Source organism: Canis lupus, chromosome 19 (genome assembly GCF_048164855.1).
Source record: "Canis lupus baileyi chromosome 19, mCanLup2.hap1, whole genome shotgun sequence".
In the NCBI taxonomy this organism is placed as follows: Eukaryota; Metazoa; Chordata; class Mammalia; order Carnivora; family Canidae; genus Canis; species Canis lupus.
This window is the reverse complement of record NC_132856.1, coordinates 30,874,338-30,891,219: the sequence shown is the minus strand read 5'-3', so window position 1 is coordinate 30,891,219 and position 16,882 is coordinate 30,874,338. Positions and strand designations below refer to the sequence as shown.

The window sequence follows — 16,882 nt, the reverse complement described above, 5'->3', positions numbered from 1 at the left end:
TTCACTGGGTCTGTGGCCTGGTAGTGTTCAGATAATATATTATATGTAAAGTGCGAGTGCACCATGCTTGGTGGCACAAAGGCTCCTTGTAAGCTACTGTTAGTATTAATATTCATCCTGGAGGCCCATTAGTCTCGCTAGGCTACCCTATTCTTTTTCTGTAAAATCAGTAGGTTCTCTTCCATTACCCTTGGGGTGTGTGCTTCTAGGAAGTCACCTGTGGTGTGTTTGACACTCTTCCTCTGTCCAGTGGAGTGAAGACTTTGACTCATTGTGCTCTCCCCCTCTTCCAGCCCTCACAGAAGGCTACGTCGGGGCCCTGCATGAGAACAGACACGGCAGCTCGGCGCAGATCCGCAGGCGCAAGGCTTCAGGAGACCCGTACTGGGCCTACTCGGGTGAGTTGATGGGTTCCAAACCTGGTTTGCACAGGCCAGTTGCCATCCTTTTAAGCTCCCCAGAAAGGACTCTGAATCTCTTTCACATTGAACTTATTTGTTCAGACCTTTTTGTAGTTCACTAAGAGTTGAAACACTCCAGCCTGTTTTTCCTCAAGGTTATAAGTACCAATTTATTTCTTCCACCTGTTTTCTCCACTTGATCTTAGCCAAAAGGCCGAGAAGCGATCCACCTGTTTTCTCAACTTGCTTTTCCCCCTCAATTTGCATTTGTTTCTGAACTTTACTTGTTAATGAGTTATTGTACCAAACTTGTAATTTCCCAAAAGACACGGTCTTTTCTCTTCTGTCTTTTCAGTAGCTGTGATTTCGGAAAGCAGAAAATACAAGGCTAGTCTTGAGCTGCTAAACGTCTGCTAAATATTACAAAGCGTCACATATCAAAATGATCTGTTTTGCTTTAATCTAAATAATGCAACTTTATTTTCAAATCAGATCTCGTTAGTTGAATATATTTCAGCCCTCTATGGTATTCTGCATTTCTTTTCATTGTTGCTTTTAAGCTTTTAGCCTTCCAGCCAGGGAAGACAGACAGCATTGTTAAAAATATGTTGAATATTACATTGCAAATAATATTCTTACATTCTAAGTGGAGAGAAATGAAGACCTGTAAGAATATACAGATGTTTCTGGATTATATTTCCAACAAGTACCCAAAACATATAGGTGGATTGTTATTTCTAAAAGAGATTTTGATGCTCCAATATATATGGAAAATGTATTATAGCTAATTAAGGAGGAATGGTTGAAGAAGATAGACCATTTTGGAAATTACTTTGGCACTAAATAATTCAAATAATTTGTCTGAAAAGGCTTGAAGCCACAAGGTATTAGTATTAATAATAAATCTGTGTTTATGCAACGTCATTGCATATAGATTTTAAAGGCATTCTTTTCATAATGATGCTCTGGTTTAAGTCCCGAATTTCCACCTGCAAATCTTGTTAAATTTATGTCAGTGTAAAATTTATAGGCTTGATCTTTAATTACACCTTATCTATTGGCTTTTTGCATCCTTTTGTCTATTGATAAATCTCCTGCCCCTACAGGGAGAATAGCCTATCTGTTTTGTTTTGCAAGGAACAGATAGTGATTCTGAAGTCTTCCATCACACCCAACTCCCTGTGATTAGAATTATCTAATTAGAGCCTTTTTGTCACCATTTCTGATAAATGAAGGAAATTGTGAGATGAAGGCCAAAATTACATATATATATAGCTTCTTGCCAAGAAACCTGAAGAAAATTTATCATTTTGTACTCTGTGGCTCTGATACCAGTTAGGAAGAGGCGTAAGTGGCCTGCTATTTACAGTTCATCAATTTAGAATAACAATGCTGTTAGTCAGGAAATTGGAAGTTATACCCCATCAGCATCTCCAATTCCAAATGGCAGTGAAGAACTGAAAGTCCTAAAACTTTTCCCATTATTCAGTTAAGAAGGGATGTAAGTGCTGCAGTCTTTGGAAGGGAGCAATTCTTGATATCCTTAGCTCCAGTGGACTTAATGAGTGTCCATTTTGCATTTCTGGAATGCATTTCTGGAATGGATTTGGGAGCTACCTCTATAGGTGGATGGGCTAATAGTTCAACTTGAGGCTTTGACACCCCTTTTCTGTAAAAGCCAGACAGTAAATATCTTGGGCTTTATAGGGTGTGTTGGTTTCTCTAGTAACAGCTCAACTTTGCCAGTATGTGCAAAGGCAGCCATCATAATCCTAGATAAACTGGCTGGGTTTCCATAAAGATGTATTTATGAACACTGAAATTTGAATTATGTGTAATTTTCATGTGTCAGAAAATAGGATACTTCTTTTTTATTTCTTTTTTCTCATTTAAAAATATAAAAGCCATTCTTAATTTACAGGCTGTATTAAAGCACATGGCCAGTTGGATAGGGCATACAGGCTATACTTTGCCCACCTGTCTTCTCGATGGGATGTGACAGTCATATGAGGAATCCCCCAGAAGATACAGATTGGTTTGGAAGAACCAGTGAAGTTATTTGCTTAGGGACGAAATGGAGAAAATAAAATGTAAAAGGAGAAGAAAAGAATGAGACAGGTATCAATTAATGGTACATAGTCCTCATACTTTTACCAGGCCTTTCTGAAAATTCCACATTATCAGGGGTTGCTTCACACCAATTTGGGAGAATATCGATTCTCCTGCCAATAAGACTTGGGAGCCATCAGAGACACTCCTTAGCATTTGGCCAGTAGACAAAGACAGGTCAGAAAGGGGTTGTTGTCACTTATGACATTTCTGACCAAGGCCTTGAAACCACAACAAAGTAGATGTGGGCTCTTAGGTGCAGCAACATACACCTCTAGGTGTAAATGCTGCCTGAACAGTGGGGCTGCTGAAAGAAAGACTTGCTGTTTGTAGGAGGAATTGTTTATAAATTTAGCAAAAGTGAAGCAGGCCATTTCTGAAGATGAGTTTGATGGTTCAGATTTTAATTTCATGACTGTAATTCACAGATGTGTCTTAGTTTCTCCTAAGATGATACTGGTTTGTTGGGTATGTGGTATGTGACAGTATGAATTTTGAGGTCACACAGACTGTGGCTTAAATATAAGTCATAATATCTTTATGACACTGGGAGGACATTTAATTCCTTGGAGATGAAGTCTCTCCATCTTTGAGTTGTGGGTAATTAACAATACTTCCCTTGTAGAGTTGTTATAGGGATGAAATGAAATAATATGTGTGAAAAATCTAAGATAGTTTCTTGCATCAAGTACCTAATATTCCTGCTGCTTTAGACACTATTATTATTTTTGCTGCTGTTGATGTTATTAGTGGGATTCTCAGTGGGTAACTGTGATGGACAGTGGGTGGGTACTAGGCTGTCCTGAGAGCTGAGTAAGCTGAATTTCGTCAGTTATGATTCACAACAACTCCCCATTAATTTTTGGGAATGAGAAGTTTAAACAGATTATCCTCAAGTTCAGGGCTTGGCCAACTATACAACCTGCTGCTGGTTTTTTTTTTTTTTTTTTTTTTTTGAATAAAGTTATATTGAAACACAACCATGCCCATTCCCTTGGGTATTGTCTGGCTGCTTTTGTGCTGGGGTTGAGTAGTTGCTACAGATTGACCAAAAAGCCTAGAATATTTTTATCTGACCCTTGAGAGAAGTTTACCAATTCTTGCTCACATTGAGATAGCTTTGGTTTTTGAGCAGATGTTAGCCTGACTCATAAACAGAACTGTTCAGAGATTTGGAAAATGTATGTATATATATATATATATATATTTTTCCCCCTCCCTTGCATTTTCTCTTGAGCTGGAATATCCTCAGCAAGTCTCCTAGTTAGCATTCAGAGTGAGTCTGGTGATCCTGCTTTTGGAAAGGACTTGGGAGGAACAAAGACATGAGTGGAGTGGGATGTGCTTCGGGAGATGGATCAGGAAGATGGGTGGGTGTTGGTGGTTTTGAGGCCCCCCACCCCTGTATCCTCCTGAGTAGGTTGGTTTTGTGTGGATGGGGTTTGGTGCCTGATGGTGACCCAGTTATTTCACTGGCACCCTATCCCAGTCACTTGAGGAGAGTTGCAGAAGTTTTCGAGCTGTGGAGATCTGTATTTAGGATATTGTCATCACAGTAGTTCATTAATATCCGTGTAATTTTTACATTAGGACTAACCAAGTTATTTCATTTTGTCTGTATCACTTTGGATAATGCACATATCTTCATTATATTTGAGATGCTAAAATCTTTACGTCTGTAGGCTTATTAGACAGTGCCATTGTGAACACTTACAGCTTTAGCACAAGGGACTGTTTATTGAGGAAATACGTACTCTGGTCCCATTAGGATCATCTGAAGATAGGTTTTCTCTCTGGTTCTTAATTTTGTCTACTGTAAAAGAGAGGGTCATAATATCTGAGTTCAGTGTGAAACTATTATGGATAGGAGTTAGGAAGTAGAACATAAATGTAAGATACTATTATTGTTCACTGTTAATAGCTTTGTAAGTTGAAGACTACTTTATGTCTTTGGGTTTATTTTCCTTATTCCAAGACAGGGCTAAAAAGGGGAAAAATCTCTTTCTATATTGCATATAGAATTAAACTGGAAAAAAAAACCCCTAATAGATTGAATCAGAGTTTCTCACTGGAAATATTAAAACAATTTTTCTGTTAGGTTTACTTGCCTTAAGACACAGATCTTTTTCTGTGTTACCTGAAGTGATGACAGCTCATGAATTTTGGAATTTGCCCAGAACTTCTGTAATTAATACACAAAAAGTAACAAATGCTAGGTAGGTCATTGTTGCCGGAAAGGGAAATGAGAAACAAATCTGGAGCAAGTTCAAGGGGAAATTGGAGGCATTTTTATAAAGCTCTCTGTTTTTTTCTCCTACTCGTCAGAGTCTTGGAGGAAAAACAGGTTGTGGTTTCTCCTCCCATACTTTTTTTTACTTCTCCCATTTGGTTTTGTGCATTTCGAATAATCAATATCTCATGTTCCTTCGCTATAGCAAGATTCTGTGAATCAATACAAGGGGGACAATTCTCATCGTTAGAGGAATCCAAAATTTCCCGCAAGAAGTGTCTGGTGTTGTGCTGAGAAGAGGCCCAGCAGGATAATTCTAAGAGGGATTCCAGCTGTGGCCAGGACATTGTAGGAGGGGACATCCAAGGTCCCTTTCAATTGTCCTGGGTTTGATGACTTACTCAGCTGTAAAATGGAGATAAAGAGGACATACCTTGCTGGATGGCTTTGGGGATTAGAGGTAACTTCTATAAGCACCTGGTATAATTCTTGGCCTCCGTTCTGGAGTGGAATACGTATTACCCACTTGGAGTTTAATTATATGCCACCCCACTACATTATTCATATAAACATCTCGTTTTATAAGGCACATGCATGTGTGTATGTGGTGCATGTAGGTGTATGTTTCATTTCCCCAGCTAAATGTCGAGTAATTCCATAGGTTTTTTTTTTTTTTTTTTCCTACTGGGTATCAGAGTATCTCATTTTATGCATATTTAGTGGATATTTTTCAAGTAGGTGAATGGATGTACAGATAAATGAACTCCTGTCAGATTCCTGGCTTGGGAACTCACTAAGGGGATCCTGCCATGAAATTCAGGTAAAACAGTGGGTGATTTACAGAAGATTTCACCATTGGATCCTTTTAAGTAATCAGCTCCCCTGGTAAACTAAAGGTATAATTAAATTCCTAAAATATCATTTCCATGATTATTTTTAATAATGTCTATAAAGGGTAAAGCAAAATACACATACCTGCAGAAGCCTGCCTTTGTCATTAGAACAATGGAAGCCATTATAGAACCTCAGAGTTTGATATTAATATTGTATTAATTGTTCTTTTCCTAATGTTTCCTGTGAAGTTTCTAAAGGGAATCATTTCCCTAGAGACACTCTATTTGCAATAGAGAGCTTATGATCTGATGGAACCATACCATTGGGGAGGAATCAGTCTTGAGATTCATCCTTCCAAGTGTAATTCAAAGTTACCTTTATTTATCGTGATGTCTAGCCTGACCCCTCTCCCCCTTATTTATCCATCGAACACACTTATTAATTGCTTACTGTAGGGCAGCCCCAGTGGCTCAGTGTTTGAGCGCTGCCTTCAGCCCAGGGTGTGATCCTGGAGACCCGGGATCGAGTCCCATGTTGGGCTCCCTGCATGGAGCCTGCTTCTCCCTCTGACTGTGTCTCTGCCTCTCTCTCTGTGTGTCTCTCATGAATAAATAAATAAAATCTTAAAAAAAAATTGCTTACTATATGCCAGGTGTTATACTATAATGGGGGGTGGTGTCCAAGAAGCTCCCAGAATTGCTCCTGCCTGATCCCAGCTGTTAAAAATGGGCAAGTGTTTGCCTGAACATGTGGAATCTTTGAGCCATGAAATGATCTTGTAGTGACTGGGGAACTCAGAGTAGCTCTGTAAGTCTCAAGCCTATGGTAGGTTGGAAACAGTTGAGGGAATAATGCAGAATGTTGCACCTTGATGGGTCTTACAGTATTCTTCCAGTGACCTAGAACATCTATCTGAGGGTGATAGGGAGGCCTTTAAGGGTTTCATGGTGGGAATGGACTAAGTTGGTTTTATATTTGAGTAAGACCTCTGGTTGAAGGGTTAAGGATCTGTCAGTGGTGGAAGAACGCAGGATGAAAAATGATGGTGTTGTATCATCAGAGATTTGAGAGATAAGAGGAGAGAGTTGATGGGAATTCATTACCATTAGTAAGTGGTTGAGAACACAAAGTCACTTGTCTAGGATGATCCCTGGAATGGTTGAAGATGGCACTACCTTTAATTTAAAATGAGTAAAGAGGAGTGGAGGGTTGGCTGTGAAGGTAAAGATTTTGGACTTGAGCCTATTAAGATATGGTATAGTGTTTTGTCCATACTTCTTACAGTCTTAAACTTGATGCTTCTTGAACAGGACCTTTATCTGTAATGAATCTTGGTATTTCCCTGTTCTTACTTAAATGTTTTGGAATAGGAGGACCTCAAGGTAGGGAACACATTGTAGAACAAACTGTTTCTTCCTATAGGTACTCTTTTTCTTTTACACTTGATCTGTGATTACAAGGATAGATAGGGTGAGAAAAAACACATATGGTCACACACTAATCAGGACTTTATGTATAAAAGAGAAAAATGTGTTGCCATATGCTTAAGATACCTTGAGCATTTTTCAATACTTGGCCGAATCTGGCTTCCCCCGCCCCCACCTGTTGGAAAGAAACTGTTCTCATATCTTACTGATGCCTTCTTTTTTCTTGTCTTTTTCCTCTTTTTTTTTTAAACTTCTAATCTTTGCCACCTGAGTTCTTAAGTTTTTTGGCATCTTTTTCTTTAGAGATAGATTCACAAATGTTTGCACAGTTAATGGATGCTATTGTATGCTGTAAGAGGACATCAATAAATTCCTTCAGGTCCTTGTGACCCTTTGAAAAGCATCTTAGGAAGGTGAAATATTGTTCAGTACTGTGTTGGTATCAAACAATATATATCAATGATTACAATTTTAATTGTTGCTATGATGGGACATTTAAAATGTGGCTAAATGGAAGACTGAGACTTTGGGTTTTAAATTGACTCTGAAGGTAGCATGTTGGTAGAGTCTTTTTGGAGGGCTCTTTGGCAAAATCTGTGAAAATGTTAAATATTGATAGTCTTTGATCCAGCACTTCTGTTTCAGGGAATTAGTCTTTTAGAAACACTTATACACATACCCAACATGACATTGTGTTTAACAGCCTAAGTAACCGTAAGTAGGGATTTGGGGTAATTGTAGTATATCCTATGATGAAATTCACATTAAATATCCACCAAAATGAAATAGATATATACATTAGAGTAATATGGTTAATCAGGTTTCTATTAATGAATAGAGCTGAGTGGTCTGGAGACTATACACAGAAGTTAATTGTGATTATTATTGAGAAATGAGGGCTATTGTCTTTTTTACATTTATATCTATAATGCTTTAATATCTTAAAGAATTATATCGAGAATATTTAAATTTCTTATACCAGTCCATTCATAATATTTCCTGAAGTAATCCTTTTATTTTTGAATAGTTGATTGGCTTGTATTAAATTTAGGCAGTTTTCTTTATAACATTTTTTAAGAGAGAGGAAGAAAGGAAAAATTAAAGGAAAGCCAGAAGGGAGGCAAAAGGCCTTTTGTCTCTTTAATTGGCTGTGTCCAAATTTTTTAGGTGGAACATTTCACTGGTATTTCAACTTTTATAAAATACTGATATGAACCATGCAGAAATTAATGAACTGATATTGACTCAGTTTGAAAATGAACATCAGGATTTATTGAGCAATGCAGTAAATATTGGCCTGGGCAGAGATAAGGTCAATATTTGCTTTGATACAACATAAGTCTTAATATTCAATAATCTAGAAATTTACTGTTTACAGAAGGTATCCAGAGTTATCTGTAAATATATGTTTTTCATATCTGTGATGAATCAATCAAATATCTTTTTTCTTGGTTACAAATTTGAAAGGATGATGTTCTCTCCTTTGAAACTAGCTTGTTGGGGGCAGTGGTGGGGGGAGTGTGGGTTATTGGAAGGATATTATTTTAAAATTTCAATGGGAAAATATGCCTAGCCTCATACATGCCTAAAAAAATTGGAAAGCAATTATCTGAACGTGCTATGTAATTTATGTTAAGGCAACTCATCTTTTTTCTTACCTGATACTATATACTCATTTATTAGATCTGATTTGGTTCATAAAACCCAATACCCTGACTCTATAAAACGGGGAAATGTTCTGTCTTTCCCATTGGATATTGTTAAGTAATGTTACATGGATTTTTTTTTTTTTTTTGCAAATAAAATGTCATTGATATATATCATGATGAGTAACACTTTACTGACCTCTCCCAGGTTGAAATTATGAAGTTGAACTGCACTTCCATTCCTTATTTTGTTGTCTCTTCTCTCATTGGGTGGGCCTGGTAGTAATATTAAAGGAAGAGCTGTCTTCCTGGCTTGTGGACTTTTATGACTGCCCATCTGTAGCTGGTATGTGTCTAATATATGCTTAAAGATTGAATTCTCTCCCTGTTTATTTAAATTCAGAAGGGAACTCAGTCCACAAGGTTAAGTATAATTCATTTTGTACCCAAGCAGAAATCTTATAGAGTCTGGTTCTGCTTGGTCCACCTTGAGTGTTCTTTCAGTCTGATGGTGGCATAGACTGGTGATGTTAGCCTTCAGTGGTTTTGTGAAGTGATCCTGAAATTAATCTCACCTCTATTTTTCAGCTGGTCATCTCCCATGACCCTACTTGAAATCAGTAGCATTAAGGGTAGTGAATCTTCTTCGTTGTCTCTCTTGCTAATAAAATTTAACCTGTCTTCTATTTCATTTATATTAACCCCAATATCTACCATGTGACGGGGACTTTGTTTAGTGGTAACGTGTAAAACACGGAACCTTGCTTTCTTGAGAAATACTTTGTAGTAACTTTAGGAATCCTTACTTTTCATTAAGAATATTGTAGTGTATAATAAATAATATTTTCCCTGAGCATAGTATTGAATGTGATTTTATTTCATATGAGAAATGACTTTAACCTGCTATATAAGAACCTGACTTTTAACATAATAAAGTCATTTCTCGAGTTGTTTATCAAGGAGAAACTAACAGCATGGTGCTAATCGGTCTTTAATACTTCTGTCACTTGCTGGTATCTCTTTTAAACAGAGATGGGTCTTGCCCAGAGCCTTTAGCTGGGAGAGTAGTTTAGAATTTCATCTTGTGGCTTTTATAATTTCCTGGTTACTCTTCATATCTGGCAGGCCATGCTCGTTTTCCATTCTGGTTTGTTAAATTTCCTATTAATTATATATTTAAGATTTTATAAAAAGTGAGCATGTTTAAAGAAAAGTTTAAACTTAGCATTTGTACAATTGATACTCCAATATGGCAAAATAAATCTCCTCTAGGAGATATTGTTACCATCCCAGAATTGAAAACCTCTTATCACATGCTCTACAATCAGCCTGTATCTGTGATGTGAAAAATCACGAAGGGTAGGGGCAGCCCGGTGGCTCAGTGGTTTAGCGCTGCCTTCAGCCCAGGGTGTGATCCTGGAGACCTGGCATCGAGTCCCATGTCGGGCTTCCTGCATGGAGCCTGCTTCTCCCCCTGCCTGTGTCTCTGCCTCTCTCTCTCTGTGTCTGTCATGAATAAATAAATAAAATCTTTTAAAAAAAATCACAAAGGGTAAAACGTTTCCATGAATTGGCTTAAAAATTAAGGGAGATATTTATGCCCTAATTTGTCAAGTATAGCTCCCTGTGTGTCCTGGTTCTAGTATACCCATATAGATTATTAAAAATCTTAAAATTCACACTAGGCTAAGCCCCCTGAATGTCCTCACTATCACTTCTTGGCCATTTCTGAAATCTTCCCCAGATCAAACAGTGGACCCATGTCTACCTTCGATTGTTACTGGTTATTGTCTCTGATTTGTTAAATATTTTTAATAGATGGAGTTTCAGAGTGAAAGGGGTCTAATGGGGCATGTTTTATACTCTTCAGGCCACATGGTGAATTCTGTTGACCTTGACATCTTCCCTGGGCTTGGGAAGCAACTTGGTCCAAATTTTCTGTTTATGTAGATCCACATTCTCCCAGTTGGAAGGCCCATTTTCTGGGAGGAAAATAAGCTCCTTCTAGAAGCTGAATGAAAATTTGCTACTCCCAAAGGTAACATTTGGTTGCTCTGCCCCAATTATTATTGACCTCCCCTTCCCCCGCCTCCCGAAATCATTTTTCTCTGTTCCACCCTTAACCCTAGTTCCAATGTTAAGAAAATGCTCTTCCTTCTAGTAGGCATGCATGCCATTTGTACATTTGGTATTGATTGGTTGTTGAGAAATTTTAGCAGGAAAATGAAATATGAGCTTCTTCTAAGGTGTGTGAGTAGTATCTGCAAAGGTGAGAGGAGCCATTTATAGTGTGTTTCTGCTTCTGGGACTCACTGTGATAATGCAGGTATTTTCTCCTCTCTATTGTGAAGTATATAGTCCACACTCTCCTCTTGGGGAATGAGTTTTGACACTTTCTGAAGGTCCTGTGGCTTTTACATTCTTACATCACCTCTTAATGAGCTATCTTATATAACATTCTTTTCCTGTAAAGATTGCCCTTTCTCTCACCATCCACTAGGGTGGGAAAAGGAAATTTCAACACTCCCGGCCAATTGGACCCATACCTGCTGTGCCAGAAAGAACTAGTCAAGATATGCTTTACTTTGTCTCATGAGGACTCCTGGCTGCTGGCAGTAGTACCAGGATTTTTCTCTCATATTCACACAGAAGTCATTTCCGGGAGCATGTCTGCATATAAGGATTTGTTTTTGCATCTGTTGCCATGTTTTAGACTCTGGAAAAGCCTTCCTGCTTCTCCTGGCTTAATAATAAGGGCAGTTTATGATCTAACATAGCCCTGTAGAGGCAGGGCACTTTTAGGCTGTATGTTTGTGGTCTGCTATTTTTAATGTATACTCGATTGCTTTGTCTTAATTGATGTTCAAACCAACCCTCTGAGATAATGCCATTTTTTGCAGAAAGGCAAAAGTTGGTTGGGAAGTGGGCTTCCTAGGGAGCAAATTGGAGACCTCTCTTGAGCAATGACACCTGTCTGTCTGCACCTCTCTCACCCCAGCCACTGTAGCTAAGTTTGGAAGTGGGGCAACATGATGTTTGCAAACATCCTCTTAAATGCAAAGCATTAGGTGCCGATGTTGATTTAAAATCTTCCTGAAAAACTTGCATACACACCAAATGTCCAAGCTTCTCAAATCCAGAAAGGCCTCATACAGGCCTCCCTTCCCTTTGATGGTCTTAGGGAACTGTACTGTTATAAGACCCAGCATTATCTTTGCTGAGGGTCTATATATTTGGCTAGAGAAATCAGGGACTTTTAATGAGTGAGGTGTGTGTGTATGTGTCTTCCTCCCTCTAGTCTTCAGTTCACTAAGTTGTTCACTGAAGGAGTGTTTATTAAACACTGGCCAGGAGGCAGGCTGAGTTCTAGGCATTAGGGTGACAAAAGAGAACAATAAACAAAATGCCTTTCCTACCTGGTGGAGGCTGACAGGGAAGCATACACAAATAGGTAATCTCCTCAAATAATGCTATAAAAAAGTAAAGTAAGGCAATTGAGAAAGATGAAGGGCAGAGGTGCTATTTCAAAAGGAGAGGCCAGAGAAGGCTTCTCTCTGCTGAGGAGAGACCGGAATATAATGAGACTAAGCTCTGTGGATCTACGGCGCAAGCAATCCAGGTAAGACCATGAGAGGACACAGTGGAACCCAAAAGAGGTTAAACGTTAGACCCGAAAATCACTCTGTTAATTTCAGTTGGGCCTTTTTTCTAGAATTTTGATTAACTCTGGTTGCTGTAAAATGTCTTACAAGGCCCAGAACAGCCTCCACAACACAGGATGATCTGGCTCACAATGTCAATAGTATCAAGGTTGAGAAACTATGCTAGGGACGTGCCAGAGCTTATTGCTTTTACATAGCCTGTTGCCATGATGTGATGAGAATTCCACCTTTCTAGTTAGTTATTGATCCACAGGCTCAAATGTGGACAATTGAGCCAGGTTTCTGTGGCAAGAACTCAAAATGTCGAGTCATGATGGCTAGCTAAGGCATTATAGAATTCATTGAGTGGCCTGATGTTCAGTCCTCTCTGGACACTGGAGAGAAGACATGGAAAGCTTGGCAAATTGACTATTCTAGGAGTTTATGCATGAGAGCATAAAGGAATGAAACACAACAGTGGTTGTGTGGAAAAGCTTACCTTTCACATCATGGGAAGGCAATGAATGATGGCTGCACTGCAGTAAAGAGGTGGTGAGGTTGCTTTTATTGTTATTGTTTTATTTTTGAGGACCCTGGTGACTATTCCATGTGTCAACCCTTTGATCTAAGAGGCTGCTATGAAATAATATCTTTCTTAGTATTGCTAACCATGAAGGATCCTCCAGAATAGCTGATCAAGCCACTGTAGCATTATGAGAAAATTTATAGTTACCCCGTGTGAAACTTGACAAGTCACTTCAAAGCTGGGCAGGGCATAGCAAATGTTCTGAAGAGATCACTTTTAACAAAGAGAGTAGAAAGGAAAAGAGAGCTATGAATGATGATTGGCAGGTCATCATGATCTAGCATTTTGTCAAGTGTCTGCTGCTTAATATTTGATACGAGTTATAATAATGTTATAATAATGGCCATGGATTCCTCATCTTCTGTGGGTGGATTAAACAAAAATCACATTGTGTGGGGGGCATATAAATGGAGATATGTCTATTTAGTTAGATAAGTCATTGTGCCCTAAACTTTCTACAGAGTAAATGGCTATTATGTATTTGCCCTCTTGTTCCAAGCCCTTTTGTACATATTTAGATATAAATACAGATTTATATGGTTACTGGCCCAGGAGCTCAATGTTTTTTCTCCTTTGTCTTTCAGAAAAGAATGATGAATGTTAGTGACACTGAAGGTTAAATATACCAAGATCTAATATATTTATACTGATACTTCTATAGTAGGTCTATTGAGAATTTGAAAAGTTTCAGGATCTCTCTAATGTCAGGCTGGCACAGAAATATTTTTCCTTTATATATATATTTTTAAAAATACTTACGTATTTATTTTTGGGACGGAGAGAAAAATCTCAAACAGACTCCCTGCTGAGCTCAGAGCCCAGTGCAAGGATCTGTCTCATGAACTTGAGATCATGACTTGAGCTGAAAATCAAGAGTTCAGGGCTTAACCAATTAAGCCACCCAGGCACCCATCTTTTCTTCTCAAAGAAAGAAATATTCTTTCTTTAAATTGGAATGATAACACCTTATTAACGTATTGATACATCTATTTAGATTATCTTCGGACATGTATTATTCCAGTTCTTTTAGTCCGCACAATCTGAAGATCAATTCCAGAAGCCTTAATGGTGAAGATGATGTGAGAGGCACCTTCCTGCTCAAATAAATCTTGGAATTACTGTAGCTTCTTTTTCCCATCTGGGATTCTTTTCACATCCCTAATTACAAAGGACTTTATTCAGTGATTGATATTGACAAGAGACTTTCTTTTTGGAGTATTTTTTTTCTTTTAATTTTTTTCTCTTAGTTTTTGAGTCTAACATTTCTGATTGATTCCACATTTTCTAGGTCTCCATCTGCATATGAAAAGGAATGGATTTGGGATTTTAAATCTCTGGTGAAAATACAAACTGTGTTATACATAGGAAAGTATGCTCCTATCACAAATGTATTATTTAACACCATTATTATGTTAAAATATATTTTCCTAATTAAAAATTCTGAATATAAGACAGCTACTCATTTTTAAAATATGTGACTTAGAATAATACCATGCTTTGCCTCCCATTCCATTTTTTAAATAAGTAATTTTTAGTGGTAAGAAAGCTACAGTGTGTTCTTTTACTCTATTTTCTGGTTCAGGACTTATTCCAATATGTAATAATTTCACTGTAGTAAATAATTTTTCCTAATTTTCTTCAGGTAGACAACTCAAAATGTATAGATTCTCATTTAAGTAATTTGTCTAAAGCTTGCTTCACTGAGCGCTGCCCTTTGCAGAATGTATTTTACAGGATATTAAGAGCATTTAAAGTATTCTTTCATATTAATTGCTTGGCATTTAAGTGTTTAAGTTACCTTAATAAATTACGTACAGCTATAATATAGAAAGTGGAAAATACAGACTTCCAGAGTTCAAAGATACTTCATTGGTGGGTTGAATGCTTAAAATACAAGTTCAGATGAATATTTGATATTTGATTTTGAGCTCTCATTACAGAACAGAACAGATTTATGTATTGGGAGGACAGGAAATATAATAATTAGACATATATTAATTGATTTCAGATTTTTGTCTGTAAAATACTAGTCATAAATATGGTTATTAGAATACATGTTTATGGTCTTGGAATTTGATTCAGAGAGTGAGTTATTCATCAAAAAAGACACTAGTCCTACCATTTATCACAACGAATTGTGAATTTATATCTCTGTAACTCACAGGTGTGATGAATGCTTTTTTTTGGTAGGGACGTTTACTACAGAAATTAATTTTAGACATTGGGAGACTTTTATGGCCATTTTAACTGTTACTTAAAGATTTAAACAATTTTACCGATTTCTTGGCGTTAGCCTCTGGGAGTAGAGTTTCTGTGGGCAAAAAGATTATCATTTGAGCAGAAATTGTTGGAGTATCTCTGTGTTTCCCTGGGTAGTGAGTCTAAGGGGAAGACATCCTTGCCAATGGGCTAGTAAGTAGAGGTTGTTTCTCAGCATTGTTCCAAAGTCTGTGCCTGGAACATGAATTCAGTGGGCTGTCAATAGGTTTTCTATGGGAGCGTCTTGTGGCCAAGGAAGATGGAGAATTGCTGAAGGAAAAATGCAATGCTGCTTTCCTTATTGCAGGAATTACCAGAAACTTTAATATCCCACTCTTGGATACTTGATCTTCACTGTGTGCTCAGAAGAGAGGCAAAGGGTATGTGGGGACAGAGTGTTGATAGGTTAGGTAAGAGATTGATTTTTGGGAACTGGATCAGAATCTTTTGCCATCATTATTTCCTAAGAGCTTTGAAAGGGCCATGCTCCTATTCTAGAGTATGACTATAGGGAAATTTCAGTTGGAGAGGATGAGTTTCACATGATTCACACATCTGCTGTGAAGTGCAGAGGTATGCTTAATTCCAGGGAAAAGCCATGCTCATGTGCATCAGAAATATTTTCCACTTTCTTCCTTACTTAGTGGAAATGGAACATTCGTGTATAAGAGAATTCCTTGGGGGACGAAATGCTATTTAGTTTAGTGTGATGAAAATATGTATTCGAGTCACCATAAATGAAAATATTTACAAGAAATGACTGCATTTAAATTTATGGACATGTGTTTTGTATAATACCTTCCTTAAGAGGGTGTTGATGTATGGGATTGTGGGATGGTTTTATTTCATATTGAATTTGGGATAATAGAATTGTTACCAACAAATGGGTAGATGACAAGAATAAACCCCCATGAAGGGAGTTTGTGGTGACACTGAACTAAAGATTTTTCTCAAACCAGACTACACGTAATTGGGCCTTAGCTGGGGAAGATTAAGTTTGGATATTAAATTTTAAGAAGGAAAAAGGGATGCATAGCATGGAGAGAAGGAAAAGAACAGGGAAAGAGAGTACAGAGAGAAAAGGATGCTGTGATTCTCTCATTGTCCTTTTGTTTTTCCTGAGTGTGAAAACTAGCACACACCCCCTTTGGGAACATGTTTCCAGACATTGCCACATGTCCCTTGGGGGGCAGGCAGAGCAAAATCGCTCTTGGTTGAGAGTTGATGCTATTGAGCATGTAAGACATGATAATAATGGATGGTAATAGTTTGCAATAGTGTAGATTATTAGATGCTAAATTTGACCATCATATTTGACCTGACAAATTTATTTAGGTAACTATCAAAGGTTTCTTATTTGCAAGTGGGTGATCTTAAGTGTTTCTTCCCATTTGTTATAACAAATGTGGTGTTGTGGGTTTTATTTTCCCTTGACTTGTGCTATGTCAGCCCTGGAGAGCAATGAAGTTGATTGTAACTCAGATTGAAGATGAAGAACAGTAAGGCGTTGCCTTGTTAACGGGATATATGTTTGCCTCTGATTAATACAATTTATTGTTTAAGATTAACATTTAGGGATGAATGATTGGGTGTGTTTTTAGACCTTGTCTACCTTAGCAGGATTATAGCTGTAGCACCTCATCTCACATTTGCTTGCGTGAGGAATTAAAGATGCTGCCTGAATTAAGTCAATACAGTAGACAAGGTCATAAGGTTAATTAGTTGAATAAGTTAGCCTGCAGAATACAC

At 37.8% G+C, this 16,882-nt stretch overlaps 1 protein-coding gene across 4 annotated transcripts in view; it reads left to right on the top strand.

The window, feature by feature from the left end:
* The window catches only part of PTPRG (protein tyrosine phosphatase receptor type G), a 706,326-nt gene that overhangs the window by 177,177 nt on the left and 512,267 nt on the right, over positions 1 to 16,882 (top strand). For all 4 annotated transcript variants that reach the window (XM_072785567.1, XM_072785566.1, XM_072785569.1 and 1 more), the window contains exon 2: positions 294 to 398. In XM_072785567.1, the coding sequence (XP_072641668.1) occupies positions 294 to 398 (105 nt within the window). The remainder of the gene's footprint in view (positions 1 to 293; positions 399 to 16,882) is intronic.